The sequence below is a fragment of the Juglans microcarpa x Juglans regia genome, chromosome 3S, assembly GCF_004785595.1.
Source record: "Juglans microcarpa x Juglans regia isolate MS1-56 chromosome 3S, Jm3101_v1.0, whole genome shotgun sequence".
Taxonomy (NCBI): Eukaryota; Viridiplantae; Streptophyta; class Magnoliopsida; order Fagales; family Juglandaceae; genus Juglans; species Juglans microcarpa x Juglans regia.
Window position 1 is genome coordinate 17134699 of NC_054599.1, and position 18521 is coordinate 17153219.

General features: G+C 34.8%; 2 protein-coding genes across 2 annotated transcripts; both read right to left on the minus strand.

Moving 5' to 3' along the window:
* Window positions 1–376: 376 nt before the first annotated feature.
* On the minus strand, window positions 377–2054 carry LOC121256928 (transcription factor WER-like). The gene is made up of 3 exons (XM_041157736.1): window positions 1849–2054; window positions 1592–1721; window positions 377–873 (listed from the first exon to the last, which is right to left on the minus strand). The coding sequence occupies exons 1-3, from the start codon at window positions 1964–1966 to the stop codon at window positions 429–431; spliced, it is 693 nt and encodes a 230-aa protein (XP_041013670.1). The 5' UTR covers window positions 1967–2054; the 3' UTR covers window positions 377–428.
* Window positions 2055–14156: 12102 nt separating this feature from the next.
* LOC121258020 (2-methylene-furan-3-one reductase-like) lies at window positions 14157–18278 on the minus strand. Its single transcript, XM_041159339.1, has 4 exons — window positions 17716–18278; window positions 16557–16880; window positions 14687–14846; window positions 14157–14572 (listed from the first exon to the last, which is right to left on the minus strand). Exons 1-4 carry the CDS (start codon window positions 18118–18120, stop codon window positions 14307–14309), a joined length of 1155 nt encoding a protein of 384 aa, XP_041015273.1. The 5' UTR covers window positions 18121–18278; the 3' UTR covers window positions 14157–14306.
* Window positions 18279–18521: the final 243 nt, after the last annotated feature.

An 18521-nucleotide genomic window follows, 5' to 3' on the forward strand; every position in this document is an offset into this window, starting at 1 on the left:
TATAAATTCTAGAGCAAGTTGTTCCACTATCATAAATACTTTGCGTATATGTTTTGGCTTTTATGATAATGTTTTTATTCTTTCCTCAATTTTGGACATTTTGTTTAAATTTATCACACTCGCACAATCAATAGTCGGCACACGTCCCACCACCACGCAATCCTAGAACAGCCGACCTAGAGCAATCTTATCATTTGCATGAGACCCATCAAATCATTTAGAAAAGATAAGACCCATCAAATTAAGGTACTGGAATTAATGGATCTCACTTTTTTCGATCCGGTGGCTCTAGATCATAATTTATATCTTTTATTACTTTCAATTATAGCTAGCAAAGAAAATATATATCCCGATCATAGTGATCATGGACCGGTTATTAATGAGAAAACTATTATTCATAATTCAGATCGAAGATTGGGAAAATTAAATCAAAAGTTTTGCCATGCTAGGTCAAAAGAGAACCCATGATCTAGAAACTGATCTAGGCTGCAGAATCCGGGACTGTCCAGAATTGTATGATCATGAACTGGTGACAAATGCAATGATTCAGATTGATCAGCAAAATGCAGCTCGCTCATCCACCGTGCTGTTTCTTCATTGTTAGATAATTCCTGATCATGAGTACTGACAGTAGTAGTCATGGGGTTTTCATCAGCATTCTGATCCGCCCTGATCACTTGGATCAATTTATGAGTCTGATCATCTTCCACCTGATGAGTAGAGTACTGTGTTTTGGAGGTACCCACAATATTAAGCTGCTTTGTATTTTCATTTTGGTCTTTGAGGCCAAGTTTCTTGCACAAGTGTGTATTCCAGTGGTTCTTTACTTGGTTGTCGGTTCTTCCTGGCACCCTCCCAGCAATCAGTGACCACCTATATATAAATATATAAAAATGATCATTAATTGTCGGCCATATTTATTACCTCCTTGAAAGCATTTATTTATTCCTCTTTTCTTGGGACTCTATATTGGTATGTTTCACATTACTCTCATCTACGTACGTACAGAACATAATGTCAAATAATTGAATCCCCGGCCCATAACTTTTGTACATAAATTATCAAACATAATTGATCAGCACTGATTGCAGGAAGGCATTCGACGTAGTAAGTCGTGTCTTCTCCAGAAATTAATGCAGGTTCTACTCGAAAGTTGCTTCAATTTTCTCAAAAGGAAGAGGTAACATATAAATATATATATATATATATATATATATACACTTGAAGTTTTGAACACTGTTTGCAGGCTATGTTGATAGATTTGATAAACAAATTAAAAAGGGGAAAAAAAAAAAAAAAGAGGAAACATAATGTACAGAGCAAGGAAGCAGTACTTATAGCTAGGGAGAGAGTAATGGTCCAGTACTGGGAAATCGACTATGAGCTGTGGAATTTGATATATTTGTCCATTGGATCAGATGCTTCAAAATTAGCATATACAAAAGCAAATACAAAAGCATGATTTGACTGAAACAAAAGTCTGACAATAAAACAAGCTTATCTGAAAGTACTACAGCAATATACAGACCACTAAATGTACAGAAATGAAAAAAGAAAACAAAAAGGAGATGATGATGATGATGATCAGAACCTGTTTCCAAGAAGATTATGGAGTCTGATAATGAGATCTTCTTCTTCCTCTGAGAAGCCTCCTCGTTTCACGGTGGGGCTCAGATAGTTAAGCCACCTTAACCTACAGCTCTTTCCACACCTCTTTAAACCTACAAATTAACCATTCTCATATATAACAAGAAATGAAACCCTACTGCTCTTTGTTTCCTGTTGAAACAAATGTATAGAATATTGCGATCGAAGCTTAAACATGATCAATGTTTCTTTCTTGATTACCTGTAGTCTTAGAGATGCGGTTCCACTTCCCTCTACCGTGCACTCTAACGTATTCCAGTAGAATCCGGTCCTCCTCCTCTGTCCATAGCCCTTTCTTATACTGATTATCTGCGACCATTCTCGTCTCAAAACAGAGGAAGAGAGATTTTACTGTGAAGTACTAGGCTTCCTTTGCTCCTGTTGGAAAGGCTTTGTATGTGTCTATGTTTCTGGCTCTTTATTCAGTTCTTGGGCGGCGTGCGAAGCACATGGGTAAATTTTGTCAACCAAGTCCTTCAACTTTTTGGGTTTTATACATGGCAACGGTGTTGTAACTTGTAATGGTGCTGACTCTGCTGAGTGCTAGGCCTTCATTTGAAAAAATCAAGAAGATACATAATAATTTGTGTAAAACAAAGACTAGTATACTGATTTTAATTCTTTTTTTATGATTTTTTGTTGGGAGAAAATGGGTAGGTACACATATCAAGATTTCATGCACTAACAAAAACGCTAGATATCAACGATGGTACAAGGTCAAATAACCTAGCTATCGGTATTTGCTGATCCTTTCCCAAAACCAGTATTATTTCCTTTTGAAACTGGATTCTCGTGAATAATAAATAATTTACAAGAGCTCGGTACGTCAATATCTGTTTAAAAATGTGATACTTTGTTCTAAAGTTGAAAAGCATGCATGAATTACCCAACCGACCTATATATTAAAATTAGGGTTGGCAATATGCATGTGACACGACCTTTGAATCCAATACGAGCACGATATAAAATTATCAAATTTGAGTTTAATGTTAACAGATTCGGGTCAAAATGGGTTGATCCGTAAAGACGCGACCTATAAACGGGTCAACCTGCTTAACACGAAATCAATCCATTTTGACCTTTTAAAATTTATTTCAAAATTAAAATTTTATTATTGTTAAGTTAAAATATTGATATTTCTCAGTAAATCTATATTTTTATTATTTTTATTATTGAAATTATTGAAATTATAATTTTAGACATATACTTATATTTGCCATTATATGATTTGTAATATTGGTTTTATTATATATTAAAATTTGAAAAATAATGATATATATTTTTTAAGATATTGTGGTTATTAATAAATATAGATTTTAAATTTCATGTGAAATTGTGTTAATCAAGCCGTCAAATGAGTTATGTGTTTGAGTTCAACCCATTTACATGAAACAAACGGGTTTAAATGAGTCATGTCATATTAACATATTTATAATTAATTATTAAACAGGTCAAAACGGGTGACATGACACGACTCGTTATCTAAATGGGTTAGATTAGGGTTTAAAAGTTTGACACATTTAGCTTAACGGATTGAGTTCGGGTTGACTTATATAGTCGAATGTTCACGACACGATATGACATGAAAACATGATTTGTCACCCCTAATTAAAGCCCTAGGAGTTGTGGAATATTGAGATTCTCTTCCTTTCGGGTCTCACACCTCTATTTTTTCCCCTTCAATATCAGATGCCACACAAGGGATTCCTTAGAAGGATCCTTAGGTTATCTATGACACGAAATTCTTTTGATTGTCCTTCCTAAGGTCAAAATCATGCTAAACGATTATTAGAGAGAGAAAAAAAACTCACCAAATCAACGTTCCACATCAAACTCATGCCTTGAGCCCTATGGCTTGATCATCCATAGATCTCTGACTGTGAGAACCCAATTATGAGTCTCCTTAGTTATAGGTCCATGAGTATTGTTAGATGAGATTAATTCAAATTATCTCAAGTGGAGTGGAATTTTCCTAAGTCTGGATCTTTACTCGTCTTATAGTCCAAATCAAATTATTGTGATAGCACATTTATGTCACTTAGGAGGCTACTAGAGTCTTCAGAAATGATTACACACTTCAAGATCAAGAGTTTAACATGGTTGCTCTAGGAAATATTAGAGAAAAAGGAGAAACCTTTATTTGTAAGTTCACTCACTTTTTCCACATACCCACAATTGACATACATAAGACTCTTATTTAAAGAGTCATTAATTAATTTTCTTAGAAGTTAATTAATTGTCAATGGTGGGGAGTTAATTAAATGTTTATAACTTCTCTACCCATGTGGAGACTACATGGGTCATGGGTTACCCATTTACTAACATCTCCCACTTCTCTACATTGGGGTGCCATACCCATTATTAATCTTCTCGTGATTTCTTAATCAATTATCCCTCATATAAAAAAAAAAAAAGCAAGCAACTCGACGAGAAGGCAAATGATAGGAGTTCTATATCAAGTCCTCATCTTACTAACATAGTACATCATTCATTAACATCTCGTCTATGCCCCAGACTATTTGATCTCACTAGATCAAGGGTCCTTAATCCCTCACGAGTTTATAATTTAAAGCAGTTCTTGACCTCACATTATATAATATGTTCATGATCATATCGAGTCAAAATGACATCACCATTTCCCTAAACACTCATGTCAATCAATTAGATTTGACTATTTTTCTACACACACTTCGTGAGACCGTATTATTTGTAATCCTAAGATAACATAGTAAAACAGTGACATCAAGTTTTCATCTCATAACATAGTTTTGGCTCAAGGGCATATGAATATATCATCCATTGATCTATTAGGACTCAAATAGTGAAGTTGTGCAAATACTTCATATATGATTCTTGTAAGTCATTCTTGCCAACCTAAAGTGACATTCTCTAAATTTATCTTGAATATTCTCAAAGTATCAAGATGTTTATTTGTTCGCTTGAAAACGTGAAAGTAATCAATTTGTCTCATCTTACTCATTTTAATTTTGCAAAGTAATTGAATATACAAACAAAGGCATCTTATCTCTCTATAATTTCCTACATCAACTATTATAATTCAAGTGCAAAGTGAAATTAAAAAGTAAATTTAAAACACAAAACAATCATGGGGTTGTGTAGCGGTGAGCGGCGGGGCCCTGCACCCTGTTCACCCGCCCTCCACCATCTTGCCCCCACCTAGGAAGGACGGGGGCCCTATCTATCAGATGTGGGCGGTGGGGTATCAACCTTCATCTGTGAGCCCAAGGGGGATGGGGGCAAGCTGGGCCCAAGCATGCCCGCTTTATATATATATATATATAAATATATATATATATATATATAATAGTTATAATGAAATAACGTCGTTTTGGGTATCCCCAAACCAGCGTTGTTTCATTAAGCCTAACTAATGTTCCGCCACCCCCAGACATACTCTCTCTCTCTCTCTCTCTCTCTCTCTCTCTCTCTCTCTCTCCTTGTTGCTTGTCACGCTCATCTCAAATCTCAGCCTCTCTCGCCATCCCTATTGCCATCACCATCCTTAATTCATGTCGTCTCTGACCACCAAACCTTCTTCTCTCTCCATCACTATAAGTATTCCAAATTCTGAAACCCTCCCGAATTTTTTATTTTTTATGTTTTCATTGGATTGGATTATGGAGGATAGGATTGATCAATAGATTTAGAGGATGAGATTGTGTTTTGTGTGCTATGAAGGATTGGGTTGTGTGTATTGATTTGAATTTTGAATGGTTGATTATAATTTTTCAATTTAGGATTAATTTAGGATTTCAATCCAAAACCCTAAATTAGTTTAGGGTTTCAATCTGAAACCCTGATTCAAAACCCTGATTTATGTAAAGGTTTTTTATTGAAATCCTAAATTAGGTTAGGAGCTCATAATGAAACCCTTAACCTAATATGATTTGGGGTTTCAATTTTTAAACTCTAATTAATTTTGGGGTCTCAATTTTGAAACCCTAATATGTTGTGAGGTTTCAAAATTGAAACCCTAATCAATTGTGATTTGTATGATGATATGATTTTAATTGTTATGTGATTTTTGCATCATGTCAAGTATTTGTGAGTTTGTGAGCCAACTCCATGGACAATGGATCAAGTATGAATACTAGCACTGCTAGCTCCTGTACTCGTACCCATACCTCTACCACTAGCCCTACTCCAACCTTTAGCCCTACACCCATGGGCCCACCAAAGAAGAAACTAGCTTCAGTTATATGGAATCACTTCACCAAACCAGCGTTGTTTCATTAAGCCTAACTAATGTTCCGCCACCCCCAGACATACTCTCTCTCTCTCTCTCTCTCTCTCTCTCTCTCTCTCTCTCCTTGTTGCTTGTCACGCTCATCTCAAATCTCAGCCTCTCTCGCCATCCCTATTGCCATCACCATCCTTAATTCATGTCGTCTCTGACCACCAAACCTTCTTCTCTCTCCATCACTATAAGTATTCCAAATTCTGAAACCCCTCCCGAATTTTTTATTTTTTATGTTTTCATTGGATTGGATTATGGAGGATAGGATTGATCAATAGATTTAGAGGATGAGATTGTGTTTTGTGTGCTATGAAGGATTGGGTTGTGTGTATTGATTTGAATTTTGAATGGTTGATTATAATTTTTCAATTTAGGATTAATTTAGGATTTCAATCCAAAACCCTAAATTAGTTTAGGGTTTCAATCTGAAACCCTGATTCAAAACCCTGATTTATGTAAAGGTTTTTTATTGAAATCCTAAATTAGGTTAGGAGCTCATAATGAAACCCTTAACCTAATATGATTTGGGGTTTCAATTTTTAAACTCTAATTAATTTTGGGGTCTCAATTTTGAAACCCTAATATGTTGTGAGGTTTCAAAATTGAAACCCTAATCAATTGTGATTTGTATGATGATATGATTTTAATTGTTATGTGATTTTTGCATCATGTCAAGTATTTGTGAGTTTGTGAGCCAACTCCATGGACAATGGATCAAGTATGAATACTAGCACTGCTAGCTCCTGTACTCGTACCCATACCTCTACCACTAGCCCTACTCCAACCTTTAGCCCTACACCCATGGGCCCACCAAAGAAGAAACTAGCTTCAGTTATATGGAATCACTTCACCAAACCAGCGTTGTTTCATTAAGCCTAACTAATGTTCCGCCACCCCCAGACATACTCTCTCTCTCTCTCTCTCTCTCTCTCTCTCTCTCTCTCTCCTTGTTGCTTGTCACGCTCATCTCAAATCTCAGCCTCTCTCGCCATCCCTATTGCCATCACCATCCTTAATTCATGTCGTCTCTGACCACCAAACCTTCTTCTCTCTCCATCACTATAAGTATTCCAAATTCTGAAACCCCTCCCGAATTTTTTATTTTTTATGTTTTCATTGGATTGGATTATGGAGGATAGGATTGATCAATAGATTTAGAGGATGAGATTGTGTTTTGTGTGCTATGAAGGATTGGGTTGTGTGTATTGATTTGAATTTTGAATGGTTGATTATAATTTTTCAATTTAGGATTAATTTAGGATTTCAATCCAAAACCCTAAATTAGTTTAGGGTTTCAATCTGAAACCCTGATTCAAAACCCTGATTTATGTAAAGGTTTTTTATTGAAATCCTAAATTAGGTTAGGAGCTCATAATGAAACCCTTAACCTAATATGATTTGGGGTTTCAATTTTTAAACTCTAATTAATTTTGGGGTCTCAATTTTGAAACCCTAATATGTTGTGAGGTTTCAAAATTGAAACCCTAATCAATTGTGATTTGTATGATGATATGATTTTAATTGTTATGTGATTTTTGCATCATGTCAAGTATTTGTGAGTTTGTGAGCCAACTCCATGGACAATGGATCAAGTATGAATACTAGCACTGCTAGCTCCTGTACTCGTACCCATACCTCTACCACTAGCCCTACTCCAACCTTTAGCCCTACACCCATGGGCCCACCAAAGAAGAAACTAGCTTCAGTTATATGGAATCACTTCACCAAGTTAGAAAGGGTGACCCCAATGAACCACAAGCCAAGTATAACCATTGTGGTAAGGTGTATGGATGTTACTACAAAAGACATGGTGCATCCCAATTGAAGGTCCACTTAGAAGAAGAATGGAAGAAGAATCAAAATAGACGTTCTTTACAAGAAAATAGTCAATCTTGATTAGAGATTGAACTTAAAAAGATGGCAGATGAGAATAGTGAGGGAACATTAAAGGGGTATAGCAAGTATGATCCGGAGGGGTATAGGAGTCACCTAACTCATATAGTCATAACATAAGAGCTACCCTTTCGATTTATGGAGGTTGAAGGGTTTCAAGTATATTCTAAGTTCTTGAAATGTAGGTTTAACATTCATTCTCGCCACATGGTGGTGTGATATTATTAAATTATACAGCGTACAGAAATATTTGTTAAGAAACCAATTAAGGGGTCAAAGAGTTTGCCTCATCACTAATACACGGACATTGGTCTAAAACTTGAACTATATGTCTTAGACTACTCATTTTGTAGATTGGGATTGAAAAATAAACAAAAAGATTCTCAATTTTTGCTTAGTTGCCAATCCAAATGTGAGACCATTAGAAAGGCCTTGGAGGCCGCAATAAAGGAGAGGAGGTTGGAGTGGGTTGTAACAATATCATACTTTAGTATCTTAAGAATAAGCTTAGAGAGGACAATAAGTCAATCATAGATAGTGAGTGTTTACATGTTCGATGTGCTTCATGTCTTAAATCTTATTGTGACCGGCGATTTGAAGGATGTTCATGATTTGGTTGGAAGAGTTATAAGTTTGGTAAGGTTTGTGAGATCTTCACCGACTAGGTTTGATAAATTCAAGGTGTCTATTCATTTTGCGGGTATTGAATGTAAGAAGGGATTGTGTCTTGATGTTCCTACAAGATGGAACTCAACCTTCTTGATATTGGAAATAGTCCAACAGTATAGAAAGCCCTTTGACCTCTTGCTTGACGAGGACATGCAATATGTCAAACACTTTGTGGATGATGGGAATTGGGGTAGCCCAAAGATGATGATCAGGATATATTGCAGGTTTTTGTAGAATGTGTTAGGCTTTTCTATGAGGTCACATACACATTTTCTAGGTCTTTGTACGTTACATCCAATTCATATTTTTAGCAAGCATGTTAGGTAAAAGAACAATTTGATGAAATGTATGGGAGTAAGGATCCTACTTTGCAGAATATGACAATGAGCTTGAGTACTAAGTATAAGAAGAGTTTTGGAGATTTGAGTAGGATCAACATTTTCCTATATGTGGCAATTGTTCTTGACCTGGAATACGAAATTAATGGCATGGTGTATGACTTGAAAATAGTCAACGGGAAGGCATAGGCAAATCATATTGCGGTAAGGGTTAAGAAAACCCTCAATAGATTTTTTGATGAGTTTGTTGCATCCAAGGGTGGTAATATTCTGGGACCTACACCTACCACATCACCTTCCCCCGATGTCAGGATCGCGAAAAAGCGTAGGTGGGTTGAGAGGTATGAGCACATTTCCAAGTTTAAGAAGACTTCATGCAGCCAATTGAAGTTGGATGGACACTTGGCTGCGGAGATGCACCCATTTATGTAGCAATTTGATATCTTAACTTAGTGGAAGGTTAATATCGTCAAGTATCCTATCCTTGGAGACATAGCCTGCAATATTTTGGACATTCTTATTGTAGCCTCAATGTTAGCTTTTAGTACCGGAGGACGCATATTGGATCCATTCCATATTTCATTGTCTTCTAAAACTATAGAGGCTTTGGTTTGCACTTAGAATTGGATTGAAAGAAAGTCAATTCATATTTCAGATGTGGTAGACTTTGTGAAGGAGGAGGTAGTGATCAGCTTGAATCCGTTAGTTGCTCTTAATTCATTATTTTGATTTTGCTTATAATATATTATGTTAGATTTATATGATCGCACTTAATTTCAAATTCAATTGTTTTAAAGAGAACTTCGAGAAATGAGGCAACGTCTCAATTTACATTGGCCGCAATATGACTTTGATCCACAGTTGTTGTTGGTTTGTTAACTTTGTCTCTTAATTATTTGTAATTTTTTACATATGTATATAATGTCTATAATTCTATTTTTCTTTTTTCAGGTTTTGTAGTCTCACTTGCCCAACCCTAATCCCAATAATCTCATCTTGATAGAAAGGCCTACAACTATAAGCTTATAATCTCATCTTGGTTTGTAGTTTTAAGTTTTTAACTTTTTTACATATGTATATAATGTTTGCAATTCTAGTTTTTTCTCCTATTTTTTTTCCAGGTTTTGAAGTCTCACTTGCCCAATCCTAATACCAATGACCTTATCCTGATAGAAAGGACTACTACAACTACAAGCTTATGATCTCATATTGGTTTGTAGTTTTAAGTTTTTAATGTTTTTACATATGTATATAATGTTTGTAATTCTAGTTTTTTCTATTTTTTTTAGGTTTTATAATCTAAATGATCTCATCTTGCTACAAGTCTACAACTACAAGCTTATGATCTCATTTTTTTGTTTTTTTTTAAGATGTATTTCAATTTTAGAAACTTAGAATTATTTTAGAAACATTGTTATTTATTCAATTTATTTGAAAATTTGTAATATTTTTATATTAATTTATAATAGCTTAGAATTATTAGTTATAAGTCAAAAGTTAGTAGTTAGAACTTAGAATTTAGAAACTTTATTAGATATCATTGAATTTTATGTTTTATGCTTTAACCTTTAAGTTTAATTTTTTATATTATGTATTTAATTTTGTTTTTAAAATTAGGTAAAGCAATGAAATTAGGATGGCAAATGGGCTCAAAATGGTCTAAAAACAAGTTTTTAACCATTTTTTAGCTTAGAAACAGGTTTTGAGCCAATGGTCCGATGGGACCCAACAAGGGGCGAACGAACCAAGGGTGTTGGGGACAAATCTACCAGGCCCAATACAACTTTCTAGGCCCAGTCCATGAGAGAGTTATCATTAGGAAGCAAGAGAGGAGAAAGGAGGGGACAATATAAGAGGGGAAATAAGACACACAAAGAGTGAGGTGACATAAATCTGCCTTTCCTTACCACTCCCAAGGGGCCAAATAAAAAGGGATTTGATGGAAAGATAAGGGGGACTTAGACTGGAATAATGAAGAGATCTTCTTCAACCTTACGACGAGGAGACTGTAAGAGACTGTACAGTGAGGTACGAGAGATCATAAGAGACTGTAAAGCACTCTCATCATAGTGTATTTGCCCCTGCAAACAACCCTTGGACGAAGGTCTTGTGCTGAACCACTTAAATATGTGTATCTCATTCTCTATTTACATTGCCTATATTCATTTTCAATATAGATGCATGTATGGGCACCGTATCAACCCTCTGAACTACCATTGTAGGGTTCCAATTGCATCATAACGCCCATTTCCGTGGACTAGGAATGAATCTTTCCTTCGTTCCAAACTGTGGCGCAATTTTATGCATTAACAATGGACTAATCTGGCTCCCAACATACAGATCGAGGGCCCGCCTAAAGGGTAGGAGGTTGGAGTCTAGGGAGCAAAACCTCCCCCCGCTAAGGTGGGTCACACCTAGGCTTGTGTATGTTTACATGTTGAGCAGCTAACCTTTTTCTAAGTCTATAACTCCTATGGCTATGGCATGAGTAGCATTGATTTTTTCTTGGAGCTAGGGGTGTAAAATTTTCGATTTGGACGGGATTGAAAACTTGTTTGGTTGGTTTCGGTCCTCCATTTGTTAAACCGAATGGTTTTCGGTTTGGTCCTAGGGTGGGGTTTTTTCATTCCGGACCGGACTGACGGAACTACAAATATATATTTTTAATTTTTTTTATAAATTATATATATTATTTTATATAGTAGTTATATAAGTGAATTATGTAATTTTCATCTAACTTATGACTATTGACAATATAAAATACATAATTATTAATTAACTAATATCAATTACCTAATATATAATAACTACTTTTTAAAGCTATTTTTAAGTAAAAACATTGCAAATACAGTTAAATAGTTATATAATTCAAAATTAAAAACATTGTGGGTCTTTTTTATACTAATGGGCCGAAAATACACATTATGGACTTTTTTGTATATTTCAAAAATGATAGACTTTTTTGTATGATTGAATCCCATTTGAACTAGCCCGAACTGATATGGACCATCCGAACTAATAGTTAATGGTCAGGTCCGGTTCACTAGGAATGATCCATTTTGATCCAATTCACTAATTTCGGTCCATCATTCTTGAACCGGACCATACCGATTTACGCCCCTACCAAAACTTTCTCTCAGTTTTACCACGTCTCTCTCTCTCTTTTTTTTTTTTTTTTTTTTACATTTGGAATAAGGGGTTTTGAATTCAAGACCTCATTTTGGAGGCCAGAATTATGCAAACATAGGACTCTGGCACCACACGTCCATTTTAGTACGTAATGATTGTACTCATATATATATATATATATATATGTGCACGTGAAGAATTAGGGTAATATATTTTGAATGAGTCGGTGCTATGACTATGAGGATGGTCTGATAACGCTAAATGTCTCTTTTTATTTATTTTTATATATATTTTTATATTCTTAAATATTTTAAAAAAATCTAACAAAATCATTAAAAATATTTATTTAATCGTTAAATAAAAAAATTAAATAAAAGAAGACCTTGGTAGAAATGCTCGGCCCCAAGCATTTCTCATTTTGAATAAATCTGACAAACTGAATAAATATTTTAAAATTTGAAAAGGTATCTGTACAAGTTTACAACTACCAAACAAAAATCAACGAAACGGTCAAAAACGAAAATAGAATTTTTGAAGAATTCTTACAAAAAAATAAAAAAATAAGATTTGAATAATCAATCTACATATGCCACCCATTAATTCGCTTTGAAAAATTAAAAATGCTTGGCTTTTGAAAAGAAATTTTAGGCCTATTTGGATATAACAAGTGTACGTTTCATCTCATCTTTTATTATTATAATTTTTTTAAATTTTTATACAAAATATAATAAATAATTTAATTTTTTAATTTTTAAAACAATAATAATATTAAAAAATAATATTTTATTTAAATTTTAACTTTCATCTTAACTCATTATTTAAACGAATCTTAATATATTCTCTCTTTCATTCTTTAATCTTAATTTGATTTTTAAAATATCACTTTTTGTACCTACTTTAAACCAATCATAAATTCATATACGTGTTTGGTTTTAGAAAAATGATATTTATAGTTATAGAATATATAATTATTGTGTACTCTTTTTTAAAAAAATAAATAAATATAAAATCTACAGTATAAAATTATATTTTTAATAATAAATTCTGTTCATTTTTAAAAAATATATACGACACTAACGTACTTATTGCTTCTCGGACCGCAAGCAGATCACCGATATATATTCACGGTAAAACACGTACGACCGACCTCACAATTGCTATCCTTTCCATTCAAATCTACAACCGTCCACCCACGGTTGTTGGGTTAAACGGGAGTGAATTCATGTTTGCACGTGGTCCGATCCACTTTTGGTTACACTGTTTTTGTGTTGCAAGGACTCCCCATCAGTTGTCGTCTGGTCCCCGACATGTAACCCACAATATTTGTATGTTGCTTATTTTAAATTTTATCATTTTAAATTATTCTTCTTATACCAGCATTTTAAATCATTATTATTAAATAATATTACATATAGTCGTGAAATACGTAAATGCTTACATATTTCAAAATAAAAAAAAAATAATAATTTTTTAATAATAAACCCTACAATCTTTTAAAAACATTATACAATACTTATATATTTCACAATTATATATAACACTATTAATGTATTCTTTTCATTGTTGTACTAAGGTACACTTAACACAGACTCAATCTCGATGAAAAAAAGAACAGAAAATTACAAACATCTACATCAATCATTGTTACAAGTACAATATGATATTGGAAGTCAATAGTCTCGTGACTTTAATACTACTACTGAAAGATGTTCAGAATCCAGTTACCATACCCAACGCCTCACCCCTCATCAAAGAAGTAATATAGACAGATCTTGACATAAGATACATAGATTATGATTCATTAAAATTGGTGAAAGTAATTACTTCATGTTTTCATGCCCAAAGCCGGTAGCAAAGGGTCTTTCATCAGTTTTCATGCCCATTTTAACAGTACTTATTTCATCTTAGCTACTTTTTACTTGTCTTTTGCTGGGTACAAGGTACCAGCGGTTTGTTGGTATAGATTTTTTTTAGGCAAATATTAGGAATGTACTACTATTACAGGCCTATTAATTCAGTAAAATGTTGGGTAGGTGGGTCCTTCTTGGGCATGAATAGCAGGCTGATGGGAATGCATCTTCTTGGGGAGGATACGCTCTTTTTTGCTAATTTGTTGGTATAGATGATACAACATAACTGGACTTAAACCAACAGTAAGCTAATACAGAGAACATCATCATCATCATCACAGCTAAATTCTCACATAAATGAGCAATAGAGACTCCAGCAAACAAAATTCTCACGTATTATAAATAGTTTTAACACATCTTGTCAGTCTAATATAGAGAAGATCATCATCATCATCATCACTACTATGAGCATAGAGAATATTATTTAAAATAAATTAAAGACTTCCCAGTTTTTCATTCTCCTCATGGAATTGGATGTATAACTACCTTTCCAGTTGCTCGATTTGTCTCAATGTATGAGAAAGCCTCCACAACCTGGTTGAATGGGAATGGCCCTTTGGGGTCAATAACTGGCTTCACCTTCCCACTCTCTAAAAATGGGTTCAGTTTCTTCAGAACAGCTCCATTTGAGGTGACTACAAATCTGAAACCAGGAGGTGTGACAGCACCAGTTAGGGCAACCACACTGCCCCCTTCTTTCACTACCTTCACTGCCCTTTCACACTGCCCTGTCATTACAGAAGAAGAAGACGAAGAAAGAAAACGAATAAGATATTCGTGTATCATGAATTACTGCAAAGATCAAGACCTGGAAGACCATCAATTTGCATAAAAATTATCACCAATAGCATCATAGACGACATCAAATTTTTCTGGCAAATCTTCAAAGTTCTCCTTAGTGTAATCTATAGCCAAATCAGCACCCAAGCTCTTTAACAGCTCCAGTTTTCCAGTGCTTGAAGTTGCTGCAACTCTTGATGCACCAAACACGTGTTTTGCTAACTGCATCAATAGAAAATTTTAGGGGAGAAGTCATTAAAAATGAAAGAAAAGATTGATTGACAGATTGAGATTGAGATTGACCCCTTCTCTGGAAGAATATGAGGGGGGATATAATGTGGTAAAGGTACAAGAGATTACATGAGTGATCCTGATCCGAAATTCAAACCAATATGCAGATTGAACAACTATAACACCTAGACCCAAGTTTTATATGCTTGGATAAAGATTTTATAAGTTTAGGCCACAGGCTCAATTTTGTTAAGGTCAGAAGGAAGATTATTTTATTGGGCCCGTTAGCCCATAATTTTGAAATTATGGACCTATATTCAAAATAGAGTAGGTTCAGCCCATTAGGCCCAACAGGATGTCGGGCCTAGTGGCCCATATATGGATAACTCATGAGAATTGGAAATCAACCATTTTTGGATAAGTTAGAATAGGATTAGGTGCCAAGAAACCCTCTAGATGAAGGCTATTCACACTTATATAGGTTGTTTTAGAAGAATTATTGCACCAATAAGAGTCTGTTGCAGCCTACTTTAGGACTCTTTTCAAATAGGATTTGAGCTGTTCCAATCTTGGCGAAGGAGAAGTCAACCGCACTTATAGGCTATAACTCCTAGCCATTAGGATTCTTAGAACCATTTTTTATTACAACTATGAGTTAAATTCGTGCAGTCCTATATTATTAAATTTTTAGGTCTCATTAAAAGGATTGTATGGCTTAAAAACTAGAAAAAACAGAGGCTACTGCAAGTCTAGAAAGTTTCTATAGCAATCCCACGAGATGTTCTTCAAGACATCAATCCCTAACCCTAAATTACTGCTGCAAATACCAATCAGGCTTATTTTCTTGAGATCCTTGCTTAATTTTTATAAGAAAACCCTAGGAAAGTTGCTGCAATTTCAGGAAATTGGAAAACCACTCTCACCCTATCAATCCCAACCATTTTCAGCAACTTACAATAGGTGATTATTGACGTGTTCTAGCCAGTATATGGTAAACAAAGTTTTTAAAGTGTTTTGCATGTAGGACCCTTTATTGAAAGCCCCTATTTACGTACCAAGTTATGTTATGATGAACGTGAATTTCAATGTCATGTTATTATTTGTTTTACATGCATCATGATATGTTTTCATTTTCTATTACGACGGGCTATGCTATTTGGGGTGAATGTGCACGGACCTAAGCATGGTCTACCATAGTTATGTTATGATAAGTATTAAGCATGCACGTTTTTAAGAAAGCCTTGTGTTTATTATGTTTACGGTATGATGCATTGCTTATTGAGTATTCAACTCATTTTGATTGTTGGTTTGTTTGTTTTTTTTTTATGTTTTTAAACTGTACAGGTAAAGAACATAGTACCTGGCGTAGATCCTATTTCAAGAGATTTTTTAGACTTGGTTAAATTTTCATGCTATGAGATCAGTTTTTAATGTTATGAGTTTTAGAAAACTATTTTCAATATTTTTATTAAGTTGGTCTCTTTATAAGGCACAGTTAAGAAAGTACGTCTCCTAACTTACGAGAAGGGGTTGTTACATCCTCTAATTGAAAGAATTTTAAATTATGCACAGCCACAAAGATCAGAAGGTATTCTTCGGATGAACTTTGATATTCACAAAAGTTTCCCACCTATTTCTCAAGCATCTGTTTTTCTGTTTTCAGCATTAACAGAAAATGTAATTAGCAAGAAAAACACGTACCTGAATAACCAGGCTTCCAACTCCACCAGCACCATTTAAAACAAGAATGGATTTACCAGCAGAAAACCCAGTTCTTTCTAGACCCTCATAGGCAGTCTCAATTGCAAGAGGTAACGCAGCAGCCTGAACAAAATCCAGGTTCTTTGGCTTTGGGGCCAACAATTTTTCCTCGATGGCTGTGTACTCTGCAAGAGAGCCAAACTGTTTAGGCCCTTCCAATGCTTTCTCGTGTATGTCTCCATATACCTCATCCCCCACCTTTAGGTCCTTTACTTGACTGCCTACTTTTACCACCACCCCAGCAACATCATAGCCAGGAACAGTCTATCCCCAAAAAAAATTGAAGAGTAACTTAGTTTATGATTTTAAAAAATAAATAAATAAAATAACCCGACTTGCTAGCATGATTTGTGAGAGGCATCAGAAAGTTTACCATAACTCTTAACATTCTTGCGAGTTACGACTCTAAGGGGATGTTTGGTAATATTTTTCATCTCATCCAATCTCATTTTATTCCATTTCATTTACTTTTCAAACATTACTAAAGCACAAACGCTTTAAAATTAATCATTATAACTTTTTCAAACTAATTGTTATAACTTTTTCAAATTTAAAAACTTGCAAACAAAATACAAAAAATAATTCAACTTTTTCAAATTCTAAAACAAATATAATATTAAAAAAATTATATTCTAATTTTAACTTTATAATATTTTTATTCAATTTTTTCTCTTTTTCTAAAATCTCATAAAATATCATAACTTAAACACTTTTACTACTATTTACAAACCATTTTACTTCTATTCATCTAATCTCACCCCGACCAAGGCATCCACTAATTCACACTCCCTTTAGTAATTAGCCATTGCTTTACAGAAAAATCCATAAAATTGACCATTTATAACTGTTTTTTCCCACCAAAACGTCAACAAACATTGCAATTCTAACAAAAAATCCCTGGAAAACCACACGAGCTCACCAACATAATGCCCCAAAATAATTTAAACCAAATTTCAGCTTCAAGGTCTCTGTTTGGCTTTAATCAGAGAATGTATTTTTGGGTCCATAACCAGCGAAGATTCTCTATAAAAATTGTTCGTTTATACTCTTCGACGAATTTTCACGGCAACAAAACATCCCCTGAAGAAAACAGAATTACCGGAAGAGGCGAATCAGTGGCCTTGAACTTTCCCTGCCTCCTCTTGAAATCGACTGGGTTAAGCGCCGCCGCGACAACCTTGATCAGAACCTGGTCCTCCTTCACTTCCGGCACCGAAACGTTAGAGTCAAACTTCAAAACATCGACACTCCCATACTCCCCATAAACCCAAGCTTTCATTTCGGAGGCTACGGAGGAGGCTTTGGCCGCTTCAGTGGAAGCAGGGGCGGCTTGGGAACTAGCAGAGACTCTCAGAGGGAATGGAGGAACCGAGGCCTGCAGAGTGCATTTCCTATTAGATTGCCGGAAACTGAGGGAGAGTCTGAAGGGAGAAGAAAACGTTAGGGGTGGTAAGGGGGAGAGGGAGTGGAAAGTTCTAAGTTGAGAAGCTGTGGATGCGAGCATGGCTGGCTATGGCTTGGCTTCCAAAGTTTCCAACCGCCACCAACGGCTTATCTCTTTGCAATCTTCTTTCGGTCTGACTGAATTACATATGGCGCTTGTTTGTTCCCACCGTACAGTTTGTGTCCTTATCCGTCATTTAATATTAAAATGGGATTTGAGGCTTGAGAGTGAATGTCAGCTGCCCGTAATTGATTTTTAAAATTTTTTTGAGTAATTTTCTTTTTTTAAAAGAAAAGAATTTGAGATGTGCTTTTATTAAGTTTTGTCAAAGTGGGCTAAAAAGGAAAAATTGTTTGGATACATTATTTTGATATATTTATTTATTGGAATTTGTTAAAGTAGGTAGTAAATTAAAAGAAAGAATCTATTAGTAAGCAAAACTAGGAAATATATAAATCACT